Below are 18,651 nucleotides of genomic sequence, written 5' to 3'. Positions count from 1 at the left end.
TTTTCAAAGAATATACATAAGCATGAACGTAAATGATTAGTAGTATGTACTTATACACAATAAAAGTTTGACAAGAACCTGATGAACAATATCCCACCTTTGGCTTGTGTAATATTTTTTAAAAGTACACTTCATCAAAAGCCAGAAGATATAATTTCTAGATTCAACTCTGTCACTAACTAGTTGGGATAAAGCAATAGATGAGAAGCCCTTCATGCTCTCAAAATCATAAAATCTAGTGGGAGATAATACCCATTTACATACTTTCAAAAGAGTGGCACAACAGCATGGAACTCAGAAAATCATTTTAGGCTTAAATGATCAGGAAAGCTTTTACATCTTCTTTGACATGACTTTTAAGTTGGGTCGATAAAAGAGATCAAAAGATGTCTGCAATATATTACTGAAAAACAGCAAGTATAATTTCATTTTTGTAAAACAAAACAAAGGGAAAACCCTACATACAACCAAAATATGTGTGTGTGTGTATATATATATGTATATATATATACATATATATACACACACACACATATATATACACACACATATATATATGGAGCATATATTTATATAAATTTGTATGGATGGAAGCAATCTAAAATAGTTGTGATAAAGGAATTGAGCACTGAGATGAGGTAGGAGTATTTCCTTTATATTTGATACACTTCTGTATTATATTTTTAAAAAATGAGTGTGCCTTGAAAAAAATCTTAAGCATGAAATACATAAAACAGAATTTTAACAGGCAGATGAACTAGGTTAAATAGTTTTAGTGGGCAGAAGGTATAAACAAAAGTGTGAAACTACAAAAGGCCAAGTCTGAACCATTAATACCCAGTTAGCATTTGCTGAGCCCCTCCTCTGTGCCAGGCACTGTGCTAGGTGTACTACATGTAGTGATTCCTTGCAAAAATACAATAAGGTAAGGACTAATTCCTCCACTTCACAGATGATGAAACTGACACTCAGAAAAGTTAAGGACAAATCAGTGAGAACTAATTAGAAGGAGGGCTACCATTTAAACTCAGGTCAGTCCAACTCTAGGGCATGTGCTCCTAACCACTATGCACACTGCCTGCAGTTCAGGGACTTGAAAGCTGGACCAAGTAGAACATTTTCTTTATTAAGCAATGAAAAGATCACTGAAGGATATCAGCTGTGATAATGATGGAGTTCCTGCCTCAGGAATTTAAACTTTGGATGCTCTAAGGCCTTTCAATACATACCTCAAGGTTCAAAATTTGGCTTGCTCCACACCAAGAGCTGACATGTATATTTACTGGACCACATATTTACAACTGAGACTCTAGGTTGGCATTTCACCGACAGAACATATGTCTTATCCATCTCCTATACTTTGCTATAGGACAAAATAAATTGCTGGCTAGTAGGCAGAGTGGTGCACTGCTACAGCAATGTCCTTGAAATCACCAGGGTAAATTATGGCAAAACTAGATTAGGAAGAAATGATATGAAGGCAAGAAAGATAGCACCCACTTGATACTATTCTTTGCCTGCCAATACATTAACACCAGCCATTTGAATGAATGACTAACTGGCATCCAACTTACGATTTTTTCAATCACTACCATAGTCTCAGGCAATAAAGACACACTTTAAAAGACAGAATTATATCACTACTAAATACTAAGGATTATAAATTACTTACATCAAGGTAATCTAAAGCAAGGAATGTCTCAGGTTCAGCTCTTTCCTCCTTCAGAAATCGAATACAATCTTTTGCTACCTTTTCAGAGGCTACAACAATGGCAAACATGTACCGACCAAGAAGTTTAGTAACAGCCAGCTGGTATTTCTTATGTATAGGATGACACAGGTCAAGCAGTCTTCCAAACTTAGCAGGTTTCAAAAAAGGAGAGAAAAACAAATACATTAATGAGGAACATATAATTCATTGTTTTCTAATGTAACAAAGCAGCATAGACCAAAAACTAATTTTCTAAATTATAAACATGATAATTTAACAGTCTCATTCAAATGGAAATAAATTTCATTATGAAATATCCATTTAGGTGTGTCACACTTCATTCAACAAGAGTAATAAGGAGGGATTAGTCATACCAAGGTATTAAAATATTTTACAAAGCTAGCAATTAAATAGTATTCATTCATTCCCTTATTTATTAAATAAGAAACTGCTGAGGCACCTACTACATGAAGGCACTGAGCCACAAACCGGGTAAACACGCCTGAGTAAAACATCCTCTCTGACCTCACAGAGCTTTCAGACTAGTAGGGAAGGAAGATATAAATAATCAATAATTGCATGCATGTACAAAGTAGAGTTATAACAGGCACTGTGATTAAGCACAGAGAGCTCTGAGAATATGTATCAGAGACGAGGTTGACCTGAGAAGCCAGGGAAGGTTTCCCACGGAGAAGTGTTTTTGGGGATCTGAAGACTGGTCAAGAACCAGACTGAAGTTCAAAAAGTCTATTAAATGTCACAATGCCAACCGTCCTGTACCAATGCTCCCTAGAATGTCTGCAGATTCAATTTTACATCTTTAGACTCTTTCTTCAATGTTAGGTTCTACTTCGAAATACCAATTTCTTCATGATAGATCATCATTGTCTTTAATATTTATTACCTTGGTCTTTGTTCTTCTCAATTTACCTATGATTAACTCAAGCCTTACTTCTAGGTCAGTAATTTGATTTTCAGCTATGTAATCCATTCCTTGTTATTTGCAATTTATTATTAGTTCAGCAGTGTTTGTTCTTGATTTGTCTCCTTAGCTCTACATTTTTCTTTTTATTTTATTCCGTTTTAGCTCATATTTGAACCTGATTTTATGAATTCAAGTTCTTATTAAATTGTGCACAGCACAGAACACTTATGGGGGATTTTGTCCTGTAACCTTCTTCCACAAGGCTCTTCGACTTCTAAAAGCCTTTTAAATTATTCTTTCTTTTTATTATTATATGTACCTATAGATGCCATATCGATTCTCTTCACCTTCCCTATATTTAATGTGGGCAGCTCTGGGCAAAGCTTTTATTTTCTGTGACGGATAATTTTTTTGATTGTCTCACCTAAAATTGAGATGGTTATCTCCTCTGAGCAACAGATGATGGACCAAGTATTTTTTGTTCTATATTCTAAGTATTTTCTGATCTATTTCCCATCATCTAAGGGCTTAGACGGCAGGGGTAAGAGAGCTGTGCTAAGGCTGTGCATATGCTTTACTTGAATACCTGAGTTTTGTTCTTTCTTCTCAGTTTTTAATTAATATCCCATACCAAGGTTTCTCTCCTTGGGGGAAGAGAACAAATCCCATTTTTGGGGAGAGGGTTTTGATTTGGCTTCTCAATTTAACAAGGAGCCCTAGAGCCTTCACTTCCATCTAAGAGAAGCAGAGGTCCATGTTCTCCGATTCTATTTTAGTGACAATTTTTACTCTAAAGGAAACAAACATATGAGTTTGCTTCTTTCTAGATTAAGGGATAATAAGTGAGAATTCTCAGGAATTAATCGATGTATCAGTTTGCCTTCTGCATAATTAAGAACAAGCAATGCTATACTTCAATCTTTTTAAAGAAATTCTGGACTATTACCATTTTCTGAAGGTTATATAGCATGATGTATGAGCCCCTTTCCTCTTTTGGTTGTTGAACTAGTTTCTCACTAGTTTTTGTCATTCTCCTTAGTATTAGGGGAAGAATTCTGTGACCCAGCCTTATTCCTCCATCATTGTCTAGAAGTTAAGACTAACACTTAAGAGTCAGAAAGGCAAAAAGGATGCTGTAAAGGAAACGAAGATGGGAGGCCAGAGAGACAGGAGGAAAACCAACAGAGTGTAGTATCATGGAGGCCAATGGACAGGTGTTTCCAAAGAGTGCAAGCGGTTAACACAGGGTACACTGGTGTCAGTGACAAGAGAGTGAGATGCCAGACCCCAATTCCGAAGGAAACAATTCTGTGAGGCTGACTCCCCAAGCAACAGGTTAGTAGATATTGCTGTACTGGGGCTAATGAAATACACCAGTAATACTGGATAGCAGTCACATTTGGAGAATAAAAATTCACTGTTTCAAAAGTATGCCAACAATGTCTACTGAAAAAAATATTTTAAAAAACCTGAGATCATGAAGAAATGAGGTTTGAGGACATGTGTCTATGGGCGACAGACTATTTCATGCACCTGTGTCCTTTGGGGATGTTGGCCATACCTGGACTTTCTGGGTAATGTGTTCATGTTAATGTTTCTCCCCAATAATTACTTATCTATAGACATTACTGGGAGTTATTTACATTTTACCTCAGTTATTTACTATTATGTTTTAAATATAAATAATAAAACACAAAACTTATAGATTTCTGAAATAACATTACTTCCTATTAATGGCAAAATTTTAATCCCAAATAAGAAAGCTTAGCCTTTTTATTTCAATTACCACAGAATCTGGGTGAAGTCTTTTAAGGTGTTCCAGAACCTCTGCTCTCTTTTGCTGACGTTTTCCCTCATGGTTATCAATTCCAGCATTCTGCAGTTCACTTCTAATAAGATTCAGCTCTTCATTAACTTCAGACATTCTTGATTTTGTCTTTTCAATTTCATCCACTAGGGTTTCCTCTTGCTGTTTTTTCTCTTTCAAGAAATTCCTACACAACAGTAACAATAATACATTATACAGCAAAAAGAAAACCCAAAATTTAGGAATTACAAGATACAGTATACTCTAGTCTGGCATTGCAGGGGAATGGAATAATGCTCTATCAATTTTAAACGATGAAAAATACAATATAATAAACTTAGCACCAAACATGGACAAAAGATATTTTAATCATTCTTTCTTGATCCAAAAGATACATATTTCTGGATTCTGAAAAAGAAAGGATAGGTCACTATAACCAGAGAAATCATCATAAGCTTAATGGTAAGTAAATACCAATTAAAAAGAAATTCTTCGTGGTAGAATACTTAGGTGGTGCTAGCTTTCATGACATACATTTATTATAAAATATCGATACCAAAAGAGAGTTTTAAGTTTCACCACTGTTAGACATTTATATTTTCAGAACTTAAACCTTAGTGGTCAAGGATAATTTTTAATTATCTACAATGAAATAAAAAAACAATGGAGGACAAAGACATTATGATACAGTGGAAGTATTCATCTGATGACTATACTACAAATATCGAGACCCCTGAGATACAAGAAAGCTGCAAGGAATTTGTTTTTACTATACTTACATGCATGTTTTTATATACTCCTCCAACTTCTCTATTCGCTTTTTATGATCTTCTATTTGTTCTTTTATTTGTTTTAGATTTCCCTAAAATAGGAAATGAAATCTGAAATCAATTACAGCAAATCCAAACAAAATTGATTACTTTTCACTATATGCCCAGAACTTACTATAACAGCATACATTGTTCTAAATTTGAAATATATATAACCACATGAAAATTCTTATAAGAGCACATTTTAACTTTGAAAAGGCAATATGGTACAGAGCTTTGAGGTTTCAAGGCTCAGGGTTCAAATCCTGGCTCCATCATTTATGTCCTGGCTGGAGATACCTGATCTCCAGCAAGTTTACTTTGGTAACTTCAAATCCCAGGGAGATTATTTTCAAATATCTATATACAGTTCTTATCTCTCTCTCAAACTAACTCATTCAATAAATATTTATTCACTGCCTACCATGTGCTAGGAACTACAGATATAATAATGAACAAGACAGAGTCCCTGCTCTCAAGGACTAAGGTTTGGTGGGAGAAACAGACAAATAAGTAATTCCGACAGAGTGGCTCAGCACTATAATTGTATAGGAATCTCCGAGGCAGCTATAGGCTTGTGGAAGGAGGGCTTCATGCTCCACATTCACCTTATCACCAAGTCCAAGGATTGTGGTCGTCTCCAATTTGTTTCTCACCTTTAACATTCTCCCTGTCTCATGCATCCTGCACATTATAGCAAGATTAATCTGTCTTACTCCATTACTAAGTGATCTAAAACCAGGAGTGTACAAAAGTAAAAAACACAATTCTTTTTCAGTATACAACAGCAAAAAAGAGAAGAAATACCAGTTTTCAAGTGGTAAAGGATAAAATATACCATGAAGTTAATGATCTCATTTTACTCATTTATCACAGAAATTCACCGAACAAACATCTACTATGCTAGGTGCCAACAGGTATAAAAATGATTAAGATACAATTCCTTTTCTCCAGGGACTCCCACATTTTGAAATTAGAGTCCCCATATTGAAATTCTGTTATCTCACTTAAGAATTCCATTCAGGCTTCCCTGGTGGTCCAGTGGTTAAGAATCTGCTTGCCAATGCAGGGGACAAGGGTTCAAGCCCTGGTCTGGGAATATCCCACATGCCGCGGAACAACTAAGCCCATGTGCCACAACTACTGAGCCTGCACGCCTAGAGCCCGTGCTCCACAACAAGAGAAGCCACCGCAATAAGAAGCCCGTGCACCGCAGTGAAGAGTTGCCCCCACTCACTGCAACTAGGGAAAGCCTGCGTGCAGCAATGAAGACCCAATGCAGCCAAAAATAAATAAATAAAATAAATAAAAGTTAAAAAGAAGAATTCCATTCAAAGAGACAGGAACAAGCTTAGCTAACATCAAGGACCAAGTTTAGTCAACTGGAAACACCTGCCTCTGCCTTTACTCTGGCCAGTCCCAGGGCTTGTGTCAGGGCCTGGATGCTCCGTTGGACACGTCATGGGGGATAATCAGACTGCCTTGACACCAGGCATTCTGGATTCAAGATGCCAGCTGATCATGCCAGTTGTCTAGAAAAACCAACCCCTGCCCAGCCCCTAGTGATCTTGGATCTGTGGAAAGTTATAGCCCTTTCCACCTGGGAACCACCAGTCCTGTGGGAAACCAAGTATGAGTACAGATTTTTTCATCTCTTTCCACCCTGATATGTTATTTCTTCTGTCAGTGTTTTTCTATTCAAAAGACAACAGAGATTCAATCAACACTTACCGACATCTACCAAGTACATGGGACTTACAATAGGACACTATTACGAATCCTGCCTTTAAAAAGCTTCCAGCCTAATAGAGCTATACCATTAACTGTACTTTTCCTCCAATCTGATAAAAGCCCTTAGACAGAAACAGATTAAGAACAATGGGTGATTAGATGAGGAAGAAACTATTTTTCAGGTTTTTTTTTTTGGTGGGGTGGGGAGAAAAGGCAAACCAGGGAAGACTTTGTGGTGTGGGTAACTATTGAATTGAACATGTAATGATGAGTAGGTTTTTCCAAAATTAGCATGCACAGAGGCAAAAATGTGCAATGAGAAATCAGTGTATAATTTTATAATGTGATACAAATTATACCAGTGTTTTAAAAGTAATTACTGATATGTTATACATTTTTCTCCTTCCACAAAATGTCCTCTCTTCTACTCATATGATTATCAATATATAAGTATATTATCATATACTACCCTTCATATTTGTTTGTATTTTCATCTGCTAACTCACAAAGAGACTACAATGAGAGGCATACAGTGTAGGATTAAGAAGGTTCATTCTGGAGACAAAGTGTTTAGAATCAAATCCCAGTTCCTCCACTTACTAGTTCAGTCAAGTTAACTATCTCGTGCCTTGATTCCTTCATTTTTAAAATTCATTAATCCAACAAATACTTATTATCTGCTCTAGATCAGGAACTATTCTAGGTGCTTGAGATGTACCAGCGAACAAAACAAACATCCCTGCTCTTGTGCAGTTTACATTCTAGAGAGGGACAGTAGACAAACAATATGCAAATTAAACAGTATGTTAGGAGATAAACACTGGGAAAAACAGAGCTAGGGTAAGGGGAGCAGAAGTGCACTGGGGACTACAATTTTAAATAGGGTAGTCAGGATAGTAGGTCTCATTGAGAAGGCAACATTTGAGCAAAGATTTACAGGACATGAGAGTGTTAAAAATTAAGAAATGTAGGGAAAGCATGTTCCAAGCAGAGGAATAGCCAGTGCAAAGGCCCTAAGGCAGAAACATGTCTGATACGTTCCAGGAGGCCATTACAGCTAGACCACAGAGAACAAGAGCAAGAACAGAAAAACAGGAGGTTTGAGAGGTAAATTGGGGTGGAAGGGGCAAGCAGATCATGTAAGTCTATGTAGGGCACTCAAGGACTTTGACTTAAACTTTATGTGCAAGGGGAAGTCACTAGAGGACTTCAAAAAGAGCAAGTTTCATGATCTGATTTAGATGTTAAAAGCATCACTTTGGCTGCTGTGCTGAGACTATTATGAAGGAGACACAAGAGAGAAAACTTTCAGGCTACTACACTGATCTAAACAAAAAACAAAAAGATGGTGGCTTGGACCATGGTGGTAGCAGTAGAAATGGAGAGAAGTGGTAAGATTTTTGGTATACTTTGAAGGTGGAGCCAACACAATTTCCTAAAAGAGTAAAAGATGGACTCCAAGATTTTTGACCCCATCAACCAGTAAGACTGACTTGTCATCATCAGAGATTGGAAAGACTATGTTTGGGGTGCATTTGGGTATGAGCAGAAGTTCAGTTTGGGACTTAAGTTTAAGATATCTATTCAATACCCAGAATGAAGATGATGACGAAGCAGCTGGATATATGAGGTTGTGAGCTAGAAATACAAACTTGGGAGTCATCAACAGATGGTATTTAAAGCTATAAGAATACAGAGGGTATGGCCAAGGTGGAGGAGTAGGAAAACCCTGAATTCACCTCCTTCCATGAGCATACCAAAATTACAACTACTTATAGAGTAACTATGAGAAAAACCTGAAGACTATCAGAAATGATTTGCCACCAAAAAAGATATAAAGAAGGAACCACGAGACAGGTGAGCAGGGCAGAGACATGGTACAGTCAGGACCAATACCCCCGGGTTGGGGACTCATTAACAGAAGAAATATGACGATCATAGAGGTTCTCCCCAAAGAGCAAGGGGTCAGAGCCCCACATCGGGCTCCCCAGCCCGGGGGTTCTGCACCAGGAAGGTGAGCCCCCAGAACGTCTGGCTTTGAAAATGAGCAGGGTTTAAATACCAGAGAGCCAGAGGACTGTGGGAAACAGAGACTCTCTACTCTTAAAGGGTGCATGCAAAATCTCATATGCTCTAAGTCCCAGCACAGAGGCAGTAGTTTGAAAGCAGTCTGGGTCAGATCCACTTGCTGATCTTGGAGAACCTCCTGGAGAGGCAGAAGGCAACTGGGATTCTTCCTGGGGACACAGATGCTGGTGGCAGCCATCTGGGGGAGCTCATTCTATAGTGATGACACCAGTGCTGGCAAGCACTGTTTTGGAATCCTCCCTCTGGCCTAAAACTGCCCACCAGCAGGCCTGCACTGGTCATGTGGGGTCCAGGCCCCACCCACCAGCGGTCAGCAGCAGCCCTGGGCCCTCCCAAGCTGTGCAGCCAGCCATGCAGGACCTGGCCTCACCTATCAGTGGGCCAGTAGCAGCTCTGTGCCCTTTAGGCTGCACAGCCAACCACATGGAAGCCTATCTCACCCTCCAGCAGCCGCAACCACGCACAAAGTAGGGCCTTGCAGCCAACAGGGCCAGGGGCCTGCCCCACCTACAGCATGCCCAAGTAGTTACCTCCCTGCCAACAGAAGGGTGCATGCAGCCCACACAGGGGGCACCAGAGGGGAGTGTGCTGCTGGGCCCCACAGGACATCTCCTACGTAAGGCTACTTCTCTAAGATTAGGAAGTAAAAACAACCTACCTAAAACATAGAAATATACACAGAGAATTAGGTAAAATGAGAGGACAGGGGAGTATGCTCCAAATAAAGGATTAAGACAAAACCACAGGGGACTTCCCTGGTGGCGCAATGGTTAAGACTCTGTGCTCCCAATGCAGGGGGCCCGGGTTCGATCCCTGGTCAGGAAACTAGATCCCACATGCATGCCGCAACTAAGAGTTCACATGCCATAACTAAGGAGCCTGCCTGCCGCAACTAAGGAGTCTGCCTGCTGCAACAAAGGAGCCCACGTGCCGCAACTAAGGAGCTGGCGAGCTGCAACTAAGGAGCCCTCAAGACACAACTAAGGAGCCCATGTGCTGCAACTAAGGAGCCCACATTCTGCAACTAAGGAGACTGCAAGCAGCAACTAAGACCCAGCACAACCAAATAAATAAATAAATAATTTTTTTTTTTATAGAAAGACAAAACCTCAGAAAAAGAACTAAAGGAAATAAAGAGGAGCAATCCACCCCATAAAGATTCTCCAAGGTAATGATCGTAAAGATGCTCACTAAAATAGGCAGAAGAATGGGCAAACACAATGAGAATTTCAACAAAGAGTTAGCAAATATAACAAAGAACCAAACAGATTAAGAATACAATAACTGAAATAAAAAGTTCACTAGGGGACTTCCCTAGTGGTACAGTGGTTAAAAATCCGCCTGCCAATGCAGGGGCCACGGATTTGATCCCTGGTCCAGGAAGATCCCAGGTCTGGGAAGATCCCAAATACTGCAGAGCAACGAAGGCCATGCGCCACAACTACTGAAGCCCACGTGCCCTAGAGCCCATGTGCTGCAACTACTGAGCCCGTGTGCTGTAACTACTGAAGCCCATGTGCCTAGAGAAGCCACTGCAATGAGAAGCCCACACACTGCAATGAAGAGTAGCCCCTGCTCACTGCAACTAGAGAAAGCCCATGTGCAGTAATAAAGACCCAATGCAGCCAAAAATAAATTAAAAAAAAAAAGTTCACTAGACGGAATCAACAGAAGATTAGATGAAACAGAGAAATAGATCAGCAATCTGGAAGACAGAGTACTGGAAACTGCCCAAGCAGAACAGAAAAAAGAATTTTAAAAAATGAGCATAGTTTAACAGACCCCTGGGACAATATCAAGTGTACTAACATTAGCATTACAGGGGTCCCAGAAGGAGAAGAGAGAGAAAAAGGGGCAGAGAATTTATCTGAAGAAATAATAGCTTAAAACTTCCCTAACCTGGGGAAACAAACAAACATCCAGGTCCAGGAAACACAGAGAGTCCTAAATAAGATGAACCCAAAGAGATCCATACCAAGACACTTTATAATTAAAATGGCAAAAATTAAAGATAAAGAGAGATTCTTAAAAGCAGCAAAAGAAAAGCAACTAGTTATGTATAAGGAAACTCCCATAAGACTATGAGCTGACTTTCCAGCAGAAACTTTGCAGACCAGATGGGAGTAGCACAATATACTCTAAGTGATGAAAGGGAAAAACCTGCAACCAAAACTCTACCAGGCAAGGCTATCATGCAAATTTGAAAGAGTGAGAATGAGTTTTACAGACAAGCAAGCAAAAGCTAAGAGCTCAGCACCACTGAACTGGCTTTATAAGAAATGTTAAAGGGACTTTTCAAAATGGAAAAGAAAAGGATACAACTAGAAATCTGAAAATTATGGAAAGAAAAATCTCACTGGTAAAGGCAAACCTACAGTAAAGGTAGTAGATAAACCACTTATAAAGCTAGTAGGAAGGTTAAAAGACAAAAGCAGTAAAATCATCTGTAACCACAATAAGTAGTTAAAGGATATACAAAACAAAAAGATGTAAAATATGATGTCGAAAGCATTAAACTTGGGACTTCCCTGGTGGTGCAGCGGTTAAGAATCTGCCTGCCAATGCAGGGGACACAGGTTCGAGCCCTAGTCTGGGAAGATCCCACATGCCACAGAGCAACTAAGCCTGTACGCCACAACTACTGAGCCTGTGCTCTACAGTCCACGAGCCACAACTACTAAAGTCCACATGCCTAGAGCCTGTGCTCTGCAACAAGAGAAGCCACCGCAGTCAGAAGCCTGTACACAGCAATGAAGAGCAGCCCCCGCTCACCGCAACTAGAGAAAGCCCACGCGCAGCAATGAAGACCTGACGCAGCCATAAATAAATAAATAAATTTATTTATTTAAAAACAAAAAAACACATTAAACTTGGGCTTCCCTGGTGGCGCAGTGGTTGAGAGTCCGCCTGCCGATGCAGGAGACATGGGTTCGTGCCCCGGTCTGGGAAGATCCCACATGCCGTGGAGCGGCTGGGCCCGTGAGCCATGGCCGCTGAGCCTGCACGTCTGGAGCCTGTGCTCTGCAACGGGAGAGGCCACAACAGTGAGAGGCCCGCGTACCGTAAAAAAAAAAAAAAAAAAAAAAAAAAATTAAACTTAAAGAGGGAGTAAAAATGTGAGGTTGTTAGAATGCAATGGAACTTAAGATATCAAAATAATCATATGTATATATGAATCATATATATTATGTGTTACATATGACATAACATGTTCATATATTATATATGAACCTCATGGTAACCACAAACCAAAAGCCTATGACAGATACACACAAAAAAAGAGGAAAGGAATCCAAATATAACACTAAAAATAGTCATGAAATCACAAGGGAAGAGGACAAAAGATGAAAGGAATAAAAGATAATTACAAAGTGACCCAAAAACAATGAACAAAATGGCAATGAGTACATACCTATCAGTAATTACTTTAAATGTAAATGGACTAAATGCTCCAATCAAAAGACATGGAGTTACTGAATGAATTTTTAAAAAATGTATATGCTGCCTACAGGAGACTCACTTCAGATCTAGCGACACACACAGACTGAAAGTGAGGGGATGGAATAAGGTACTCCATGCAAATGGAAACAAAAAGAAAGCTGAGGTGGCAATACTTATATCAGATAAAACAGTCTTTAAAACAATGATGGGCATTATTATATAATGATAAAGGGATCAAACCAACAAGAAGATATAACAATTTTAAGTATATATGTGCCCAACATAGGAGCACCTAAATACATAAAGCAAATATTAACAGAGATATAAAGGGAGAAATTGACAGATACACAGAAACAGGAGGAGACTTCAACACTCCAGTTACATCAATGGACAATTCATCCAGACAGAAAATCAATAAGGAAACACTGGCCTTAAACAGCTCATTAGATCAGATGAAATTAATAGATATATATATGACATTTCATGCCCAAACAGAAAAATAAACATTCTTTTCAAGTGCACTTAGAACATTCCCCAGGATAGATTGGATGCTAGGCCACAAAGCAAGTCACAATACATTTAAGAAAACTAAAATCATATCAAGAATCTTTTCTAACCACAACAGAGACTAGAAATCAACTACAAGGAAAAAACTGCCCAAAACACAAATATGTGGAGACTAAACAATTACTACTAAACAACCAATGGATTGATGAAGAAATCGAAGAAGAAATTAGCAAAAACACCAAGACAAATGAAAATACAATGATCCAAAATCTACGGAATGCAGCAAAAGCAGTTCTAAGAGGGAAGTTTATAGTGACCTAAACTGAGGTAGCAGCTTTGAATGGGAGAAGATGTTTGCAATCAATATATATGATAAGGGGTTAACATCCAAAACATAGAAAGAACTCATGCAACTCCACATAAAAAAAAAGACCTGGACTTCCCTGGTGGCGTAGTGGTTAAGAATCTGCCTGCCAATGCAGGGGACACAGGTTCGCTCCCAGGTCCGGGAAGATCCCACGTGCTGTGGAGCAACTAAACCCATGTGCCACAACTACTGAGCCTGCACTCTAGAGCCCACAAGCCACAACTACTGAGCCCACATGCCACAACTACTGAAGCCCGCACCCCGAGAGCCCGTGCTCCGCAACGAGAAGCCACTGCGGTGAGAAGCCCGTGCACCGCAATGAAGAGTAGCCTCTGCTTGCTGCAACTAGAGAAAGCCTACACGCAGCAAAGACCCAATGCAGCCAAAAATAAATAAAATAAAATAAGTTTATAAAAAAAGAAAGACCTAATTAAAAAATGGGCAGGGTACCTGAATAGACATTTTTCCAAGGAAGACGTATAGACAGTCAGCAGGCACATGAAAAGATGCTCAACATCACTAGTCAGCAGGAAATGCAAGTCAAAACCACAATGAGATATCACCTCACCCCTGTCAGAATGGCTATTACAAAGAAAACAATAACAAGTGCTGGCGAGGATGTGGAGAAAAGTGAACTCTCTTACTGCTGGTGGGAATGTAAATTGGTGTAGCCACTATGGAAAACCTTATGGAGATTTCTCACAAAATTAAAAATTGAACTACCTTATGATCCAGCAATACCACTCCTGAATACTTATGCAAAGAAAACAAATACAATAATTAAAAAAGATATATGCACTCCCATGTTCACTGCAGTACTTTTTACAATAGCCAAGATATGGAAGCAACCTAAGTGTCCATCAATAGATGAATGGATAAAGATGTGGTATATTATATATACAGTGGAATGTTACTCAGCCATAAAAAATGACATACCTATCCTCATTGTTCAAATTAAGAAATCAAAGTTCAGAGAAGTGAAATGATTTATTTATACCAGCACAGGTCAGTGACAGGACAAGACTGGATGGAAGCCAGGTCTGCCTTACTCTAAGGCAGAACACTGTAATGCTGTCTTGATAGTTACCTCTCATGTAGACTATTAAGCTCCTCTTGGGCTATGTCCTTAATGTTTCCAAATGACTTTTCACCTGCATTATGATACTTGTTTTTTTCCTTTATCAACCCTCCTCCTAACCTCACTGGACTAACCTACATGTAAGAATAGACAATATCATCTGCCCACACCTATCATTATACAGGTGCACATAAAATGCTTACTGACTATATGAATGAAGACACTGTCTGTTTATATCTTAGACCATGAAAGAGCACCTAAATGATACAATACTAAGCAGTCTAACAGGTAATCCAGAAAATTTAATTAATTCCTTATGTCTGATGTAAATCCATTTATATACTGAAAAACCAATACAAAAAAGGGAATAAAATTTCATGAAAAATAATTCTAAGTCATTACTGCCCAAACCAAGGTACCTGAGCTTCCCCATGCCTCCTCTTTTCAAATGCCAGTCTTTCTTCATCAGCCTTTTGTTCCCACTGCAGCTTTTCCAATTGTTGGGTCATTATAGCCACTTTCTTTCTTACTTGTTCCTTAAGTTCTTTGTATTGATCCAGCTGTATAAAGAGCATTTAAACATTGCTAACTCACTTAAAGAAGCATGAGAGGAAATTCTTTATATGCTATCCTTCACTAGCTGATAATTAAACTTATCAAAATTATGTTTTATATAAATTAGGCCATAATTAGCCATTTTCTCTGGCTAAGATAGCATGAACGTAAAATGAACGTCTTCTTATTTAAAACTGTTTAGATAGATCAATAAGGTATTCAAAACCAACTCTACAAGGTCTCTGTAAGAAATTCTTAAAAGAGAAAGAGCATTAAAACTCATTAAAATTCTTAAAAAAGTTCAGAGAAAATTGTGTATTTTTCTATTTATACAGTCACAATTATTTTAGTATATATATTGTGATATAAGGTTATTATAAAATTAATGAAAGAGATAAATGACAAATTTAGTTGAGGGACTATTTGAAAACTCAATTATAAATTTTTGGATATCTACTATTGACTTATAATTAAATCTTATGTACTAAATGGATATTAATTAATCACTTAACATTTTAAATAATCTTAAGGAATCAATTTCCCTTTTGTCAATTAAGTGATCATGTTTCTTCACAGCCATATATTATCTGACTTTTAAGTTTTTACAATATTCATGAGGAAAAAAATGATTACCTTAAAAACATAAGAATATAATTTAATTACCTAACTTTTATTACAAAATGATACCATGTAACCTTGAAGTATTTCCTATGACTTTAATTAACTCATAAATGTTATAATGTCATCTAATTTTATGAAGGAAAAATAGCCTACTGTAAAGATTAAATTTAGATTCTACAATAGGCTGAAAAATTTAAATCCTCATTAATTTAAATTCTGAGGAAAATCTCCTAAAATATCAGAAAGAGAGGTCATCCTTTAATTTTTTCTAATTAAAAGGAAAAGCTGAAACAATAGAAACAAATGATTTCCCATATGTCAACTTTTTCACCTGACTGGCTTCTAGTTCAATGTCTCGCCCTTTACGTAAAATTTCTTCCTCAATCTGCTTTTCAAAACTTCTCCATGCACCATCTAAATCAACCAGCTCTGTCTCTAAGGCCTTTATGTCATCTTCCTGTTTAGAACATTGTTTTTCACTGTCCTTTATTGATTTCTTAGCCACATCTAACTTCTTGAGGTGGTGAGAAGTGTTTTCTTTAGCTTTAATGTATTGAGGCCTCTTCTGATTTAAAAGTGCTTCAAGAGATCTAAAAAGAAAAATAAAGTTTGCTTTAAAGGAAATTTAATTTTATAGTATATAAAGGGAAGAAGTTCTTTTGATCAAATTATACATTTAAAAAGAAACAATAAAAATTGACTTTCAGAGACTATAAGCAGATCAGTGGTTACCAGATGGCAGGGGAGAACCAAATAGGTGAATTATTTTTTTTAAATACATTTATTTATTTACTTATTTTTTGGCTACATTGGGTCTTCATTGCTGTGCTCGGGCTTTCTCTAGTTGCACGAGTGGAGGCTACTCTGTTGCAGTGTGCAGGCTTCTAATTGCGGTGGCCTCTCTTTGTTGTAGAGCATAGGCTCTAGGCACACGGGCTCCAGCAGTTGTGGCTCGCGGGCTCTAGAGCACAGGCTCAGTAGTTGTGGCTCACAGGCTTACTTGCTCCGCAGCATGTGGGACCTTCCTGGATCAGGGCTCGAACTTGTGTCCCCTGCGTTGGCAGGCGATTCTTAACCACTGCGCCACCAGGGAAGTCCCAGGGGAATTTTTGTTTTGTTTTGTTTTGTTTTGTTTTTTTCCAGGGGAATTTTTTAAGAGTGATAAACTACTCTGTATGATACTGTAGTGGTAGACATATGACATCATGCATTTGTGAAAACTTACAGAAATTTACAGCACCAGGAGTGAATCTTAATGTATCAAATTTAAAAAAAAATCATTTAGGAGGCCGAGGGATCCTAGACAGAATGTAGAATGTGACAAAAGAATCTAACTGTATTACAAATGTATGAAACAACCTTATTGAAGAGGGTGGGGGGAAACGTGCTAACCTAAGTAACTCTGGAAATGAGTAGAGGCCATAAAACTAAAAGCAAAAGGGATTGTACATAAGCCTTGTACTCTAGTTGATAAAGTTGCTTCCCACAAGGATATGGGTTAGTAATTCTTATATTGCCATACACGATTACTGGAATTGAACAATTAAGCAAATGGATGGGAGACTGTGGAACTCAGATTTCTTACTGTTGGAATAGGTGGTTACAGATAAGCAAGAAAAGGTCAACATCAATAATGATATGGGACTTCCCTGGTGGTCCAGTGGTTAAGACTCTGCACTCCCAATGCAGGGGCATGCGTTTGATCCCTGATTGGGGAACTAAGATCCTATATGCCGCGTGGTGCAGCCAAAACAAACAAACAAAAATAATAATGATGTCATGCTGATACTATGATATCTTAGATAGATGATATGTCATATAACATATATGATATATATTTTTTAAGTTTTGGTATAGCCACTTTATTTATTTATTGTCCACATCATGCAGCTTGTGGGATTTTAGTTCCCCGACCAGGGATCGAACGGGGCCCTCAGCAGTGAGAGTGCAGTCGTAACCACTGGACCACCAGGGAATTCCTCATATATGATATTTGACATCCCTGATATAATGTGATGATAACGGCATTTTACCTCTGTGGTCTTCTTCCCCCAAACCCATAAACGCTAATTATGAGAAAACTAACAGACAAATCCTAATTGAGATACTAAAAATATAAGATGTTATAAGTGAGAGAAATTGAGTGTGGGGAATATGGGAACTCTCTGTACTATCTTTAGAATTTTTTCTGTATATCTAAAAGTATTTCAAAGTAAAAAAGTTTACTTAAAAGATCAACTTTCAAAGTGTCACTTATATTTTTATTTTTTCTATCAATCTACATAAAATCCAACTGTTAATAACTATTTTGAAAACTCACTTTAATTCTTTTTCTGTTTGTTGCAGTTGTCTGCTTAACATTCCATGTTCCTTCTTCTTGGCTTTAACTGTGTTTTCATGACTAGAAAGAGACTCTTTTGTGACACTCAAATCCTTATTCACACGCTCTAACTCACTGTTTAGAAAAGAAATTTTTTTCTCATTGTGATACAGTTGGAAAAGCTGCAGTTGTATCTTGCTTTTTTTCAGTTCTTCAAGGAGACTCTGGTAACGTTCTGCCTATAAAACAGTACAATTCAACAACAGTTAAAAGGGAGTATATTTTACATTGACCTTTCATAAACTCAACTAGAGTGCCAACAAATGATCGCTAATGAATTTTTATTTTCATCATTAACAAATGTTATTCTTGCCAAAAGTACCATTATTTGGAGAAGGCTTCTGCATATGCTTCTACAATAAACCAGTAAAGGACTTTATTTTCTAAAATTTCTTTCTTTCTTTATTTTTGGCTGAGTTGGGTCTTTGTTGTGGTGCACGGGCTTCTCATCTCGGTGGCTTCTCTTGTTGTGGAGCACAGGCTCTAGGCATACGGGCTTCAGTAGTTGAGGCTCACGGGCTCTAGAGCTCAGGCTCAGAAGTTGTGGCGCATGGGCTTAGTTGCTCCGTGGCATGTGGGATCTTCCCGGACCAGGACACGAACCTGTGTCCCCTGAACTGGCAGGCGGATT

At 38.2% G+C, this 18,651-nt stretch overlaps 1 protein-coding gene across 1 annotated transcript in view; it reads right to left on the bottom strand.

The window, feature by feature from the left end:
- Nucleotides 1-18,651, bottom strand: part of SMC1B (structural maintenance of chromosomes 1B) — an 85,971-nt gene that overhangs the window by 42,883 nt on the left and 24,437 nt on the right. Inside the window, exons 5-10 of the mRNA XM_060166896.1 lie at nucleotides 17,961-18,199; nucleotides 15,972-16,230; nucleotides 14,884-15,024; nucleotides 5,223-5,305; nucleotides 4,423-4,630; nucleotides 1,673-1,858 (exon numbers count right to left, since the gene is read on the bottom strand). Of these exons, the coding sequence (XP_060022879.1) occupies nucleotides 1,673-1,858; nucleotides 4,423-4,630; nucleotides 5,223-5,305; nucleotides 14,884-15,024; nucleotides 15,972-16,230; nucleotides 17,961-18,199 (1,116 nt within the window). The remainder of the gene's footprint in view (nucleotides 1-1,672; nucleotides 1,859-4,422; nucleotides 4,631-5,222; nucleotides 5,306-14,883; nucleotides 15,025-15,971; nucleotides 16,231-17,960; nucleotides 18,200-18,651) is intronic.

Source organism: Lagenorhynchus albirostris, chromosome 11 (assembly GCF_949774975.1).
Source record: "Lagenorhynchus albirostris chromosome 11, mLagAlb1.1, whole genome shotgun sequence".
Lineage (NCBI taxonomy): Eukaryota > Metazoa > Chordata > Mammalia > Artiodactyla > Delphinidae > Lagenorhynchus > Lagenorhynchus albirostris.
This window is presented reverse-complemented; position numbering and strand designations above follow the sequence as displayed.